Source organism: Gekko japonicus, unplaced genomic scaffold, assembly GCF_001447785.1.
Source record: "Gekko japonicus isolate JY-2015 unplaced genomic scaffold, Gekko_japonicus_V1.1 scaffold5851, whole genome shotgun sequence".
NCBI classification, from domain to species: domain Eukaryota; kingdom Metazoa; phylum Chordata; class Lepidosauria; order Squamata; family Gekkonidae; genus Gekko; species Gekko japonicus.
In genome coordinates this window covers 978-5,776 of record NW_015175026.1, presented here as the reverse complement: position 1 = coordinate 5,776, position 4,799 = coordinate 978, and the positions used below count along the sequence as shown (strand labels likewise).

The following is a 4,799-nucleotide window of genomic DNA, read 5'->3' as shown; positions in this document are numbered from 1 at the left end:
AGGAAGGAAGGAAGGAAGGAAGGAAGGAAGGAAGGAAGGAAGGAAGGAAGGAAGGAAGGAAGGAAGGAAGGAAGGAAGGAAAAATGTGAGGGGTGAATTTGCACTCGCAACTTCCCGTTCCCAAGCCAGCACCTTCCATTTCCTGAGCTGTGATATCCAAGCGGTGCACGCTACAGGGCCCTGCCTGGGACCAACGTCCCACCAGCCCAATGGATGCTGCAGGCGGGCCTGAATACAGCGCTGGTCTTTTACCTTTGATGTCTATCTCCTCTTCCATGTTCTGGATGTAGACGGGGGATTTCTGCTGGACAAAGTACAAGATTTCAATGGCGTTAGACATCCAGAAGATAACGTGCTGCAGGTCCGGCAGCAGATCCGCGATGGTGAAACGGGAAAGGGATGCTGGATCCTGGCTGGACGAGACAGGAGAAGAGTTAAAAGTAAATCTGGTAAAGTCAAAAGTGGGTATTATCCACACACACACACACACCGCTGCCTTTCCCCATGCCTCTGGGTGGGATCTCTGTCTCTCAGCCACAGCAAAAGGGAGTTTCGCTGGGAAAAATTTGATCTTTGCAGTAATGGATATACCATCTGGGGTTCACATGTGAAATGCCACCCAATCCAAAATCTAAGCAAACTAAAATCTAAACAGATGGGTGGGGCCCGCAGGAAGGTCCCAGTGGCCACACATACTCAGGTTCTTTTCCCATGGCCTGAACGGGTCAACCACACGTCTCCCAAGAGCTGAGGGAGAACCGTCACTGGCAGACCTCACTCGTAACCAATGTTCCCTCTACGCTGCGGAGTCTTGTGAGCAAAAATTCTACATTGTGAGCTACAGGCATTAAAGTTGTGAGCGAGCGATTTGGCTGCTGCATGAATTCGTTTGCTCTGGAGCCCCATCCTTCCCGTGCTAAGACAAAAATGTGCGAGATGGAAGCTAAAAAACTGTGAGCTAGCTCACACTCACTCAGCTTAGAGGAAACACTGCTCGTAACCTTTCCCTTCCCGCCCTGCCTGAAGGCAATTTCCCTTCACCCAATTCGAGAAACACGTTGCAAATGTACTGCTAACGGCAGGCCAGAGGAAGGGGGCCCGTCCGATCGTGCTTTCTGCGGCGTGGTTAGCTAGTTCACGCAATATTGTTCCCCACGTGTCTGGAGAGACCTGGGAACGGTCCCCACATCTGTACAGCGCCCGTGACATCTGACTCAACCCCCGTCCTCTGCCAAAAAAACGCTCGACGCTGCGACTGCTTGGGACACAAAGTGCATTACAGGAACGAAACCCGTTTCCATGGCTCTGCGCAACGGCATCTGCGCGCACGATTCGCGTTTGGAATTTCTCTCTTTCTGCTGCCAAATTCTTGGGATTCATTTGCAAGAGAGAAGGAGAGAGAGAGAGATTGCTAATGGCCACCCAAGTGGTCTCATTCCAAACCCTCTGGCCCAAAGTCTGTTGACAGCATTTCCCGTCTCATCTTTCTGGACCATCATCCCGAACAAATCTTCGCCAGCCCACGAGGATCTCAGATAGCGGGGTCGCGATTCTCGCTGACCCTGGAGAGGGCCTGCCAGATGGAGGAGACCATATTGAGGCAGCGCTGCCTGGACCAGTGAGCTCCGAGTACGAATAGCCATAGTTGAGTGGCGAAGCAGATGTTTTCCATATGCCGGAGCTCCCTTCTAAAGCAAACCTGGCCGGGCTCTTCTGGACATTAATGGGAGCTCCTGCAGATCTCAGGCAGGGACAGTTCCTAAAGCACTCTTGCCCAAAATCCTTTTAACTCAGTGGTTTATAAACAAACAAACAACCTTTATTGGCATAACAACCGAATTATAACAGGGAGAAAACAGTCTGAACCGTCAAGGCCTGGTCTGCTGATCCATTGCTCACTTCCCAGCTGCAAGGTACACAAATTTGGCCCCAGTTTCGATCACAATTTGGTTCCGAGTAGATAATAAAAAAAATAATTTTGCATTCATCAGATTTCCCTGCACGCTCTCTCGACAAGGGATCAATCAGGGTGGAACATATAGCAAGATAATAAGTAAAAAGGTAAAGGTTCCCTTGCTCGAAAGCCAGTCGAATCCGACTCTAGGGTTGCGGTGCTCATCTCCGTTTCAACGCCGAGAAGAGCCAGCGCTGTCCGAAGACGTTTCCGTGGTCATGTGGCCGGCATGACTAAACACCAAGGCGCACGGAACGCTGTTCCCTTCCCACCAAAGTGGTACCTATTTATCTACTTGCAAAAGATAATAAGTACAGTGCAAAAAAACCACGTTCAAGCCTTATTTTTCACATGCTGACGGAGTCTCGGTCTTCAATGGGGTTAAACCACACAGAAAAGAAAATCAATTCAGTGGGGATCGGTATTGACGACTCATCCTCCCTTACCGAAAGTTCAGCCTTTGCACAGATCAAACAAAGACTCTTAGGAGCCTTGCTAAAAGTAGATGTTCACCCTTAGGCTTGGGGATTTTACCCTATGGGTATATGGCAGGGTTTATGATCATTCCAGCCTAGGGAACTCAACTTTAACCGCAGGCAAAAACGCAGAGCTCACAGAGCTTCAAGTACACGGCAGTAGCCCTGCACGGATCGTGAATCTGTCTAATCCTCTTTGAAAGCCAATTAAACGAGTGACCGTCACTACCGCCTGTGGCGGTGAATTCCACATTTTTAATTACTTGTTAATCGCGGGGCTGCCGGGTGTGAAAAAGGTGTCGCGCTTATAGATTTTCGCTCTTCTGGTTTCTCGCCACGGGCATAATGAAAATCTCTCCCTGTTGCTGTCTGCTGTGCCACGCTGGGTCCGGCCTGCATCGGGAAGCACACTGCAACTTTCGTGCCTCTTTCTGCGGCTTGAGTACAACCATAAATTATTTTCTGGAATAAAAATTTCCTTGCAGACTTACGGCAACTGTAGGGGAGCAAACTGATGTTCTTCCTTCCTTTTTCCTTCGGCCTGAGACAACGTGGAATAGCAGATGACAACGCAAAGAGATAGGGCTTTAAAATGGTCACAGCTCACCAGGTAACCCTGGATCTAATAATCACCTCGATTCACACATTAGGAAAATTGTTGGGTGATAGTGAGATATTGAAAAAAATGGTATTTAGCAGAGATAATATAGCCCAGCAGAGCCTGAGTAAAATAATTCAGACTGAAAGTCCGTGTGTGATTAAAATATAAAGTTTTTACTAAATTCTAGCATGGGGAAGGGTGACTGGGATGAAAATAACAACAGAGCTAAATCGGCTACATCCTTACACTACAAAGACAAAACCTAGAAGAGCGTTATAGCTTCTCTTCTTCTTCTTCTTTTTGAGAACAGCAAACAAAGACGGGAAGAGGAGCCATCAAATGCTAAAACACTTTGACACTTTCGTCCCAATCAAACTCCCAGATCAGGGAGAAAATTCCCGGGCTTCTTACAGCTAAAGAACATTGGTTACACGAGAAACATATGACTTCCTGTGAGTAACAGAAACAAACTTTTAACCCCAGAAATACTGAGTGTTTTCAACTTGTAATACCCAACAAAAATGACTGGGTGCTCTGCCCACTCTCCATGCATGACACATTTTTCAGCAAGCCACTGTATGTTATTACATCCGAACTACAAACCTCTGTTTTTTCCCTGCTCTCCAAACCAGGATTCAACTGTGGTTTGGAATCCTCATTTGGAAGGCAGAGAACGAGCCACAGTTTGCACTATGGACTTAACAGCCAACCCTGGCTTGCTGCAAAGGCGGAAGTGTTTCATTTCCAAGCCTTGTTCGGAGGGAGAGGGTGTGTGTGTTAGAGCCAACAGTTGTTTCCCATGATTCATTCCTGTACTGACAAACTACGGTTTGGCATTATGTGAAAGCCATGCCAGCGAATCACGTTTGTAAGCCAAGACACTTTCTCCTCCACTGCCATTTCCCTCAATTTAAATCCTCCCCTCTGGCAAAAATGGTAATAGATTGGGGGGGGGGAATCAAACCTCACAGGTTGATAGAAGCTTTTGGGGAGGGGGTGTTTTGAATTTCCCTTCCAGCACTGCTTCTCCAATTAAATCCAGAGTCCCCGCCCGTTGCTTCACAGGAAATATTAAAATGTCAAGGGATCCTGTCACCAATTATCTGTGTCACATAGTTTATTTATTTATTTATTTATTTATATTAACATTTATACCCCACCCTGTAAACAGGCTCTGGGCGGCTTACAGAAGACAGCCAATAAACAATAAAAATATTAAAATCCCTTAAAAACAATATTAACAATAAAATGCTCGCTACATCAGAGGAACCTTAAGATTAATGGCTTGTGTCTGCCTTCCTTCTGTCTTTTGGGCGTCTCTTTGGGTCTTAAAATCAGTCCCACGGTCCAGATGTGTTCGCGGTGAGGCTCAGAGCGGGCCAGTCGGATATTCCAGATCGATGGTAACTGTGGTGGCGGCTCCTATTTGAAAGCCTGGTGGAAGAGCTCCGTCTTGCAGGCCCTGCGGAACTGTGAGAGGTCCCGCGAGGCCCTGATCTCGTCTGGGAGCTCTTTCCACCAGTAAGGAGCCGCCACTGAAAATGCCCTGGCCCTGGTAACGGCATGTCTCGCCTCCTCGGGGCCCGGGATAGTTGTTGGGCTCCAGACCATAGTGCTCTCTGGGGCACAAATAATGAGCGGTGACCCTCGAAGACTGGGCTAATACCTGCTTCTTGGGAAATGTCCCTTTTAAAAATGAATAACATATTTGGGGGCCCTTCCCCTATGGTGTTTAGTCATGCCGGCCACACGTCTTCGGACAGCGCTG

At 47.9% G+C, this 4,799-nt stretch overlaps 1 protein-coding gene across 1 annotated transcript in view; it reads right to left on the bottom strand.

The window, feature by feature from the left end:
* Positions 1-2,882, bottom strand: part of LOC107122163 (ras-associating and dilute domain-containing protein-like) — a gene marked incomplete at its 3' end in the record, with an annotated part of 36,626 nt that extends 33,744 nt beyond the window's left edge. Inside the window, exons 1-2 of the mRNA XM_015425190.1 lie at positions 2,848-2,882; positions 253-413 (exon numbers count right to left, since the gene is read on the bottom strand). Of these exons, the coding sequence (XP_015280676.1) occupies positions 253-413; positions 2,848-2,882 (196 nt within the window). The remainder of the gene's footprint in view (positions 1-252; positions 414-2,847) is intronic.
* Positions 2,883-4,799: the final 1,917 nt, after the last annotated feature.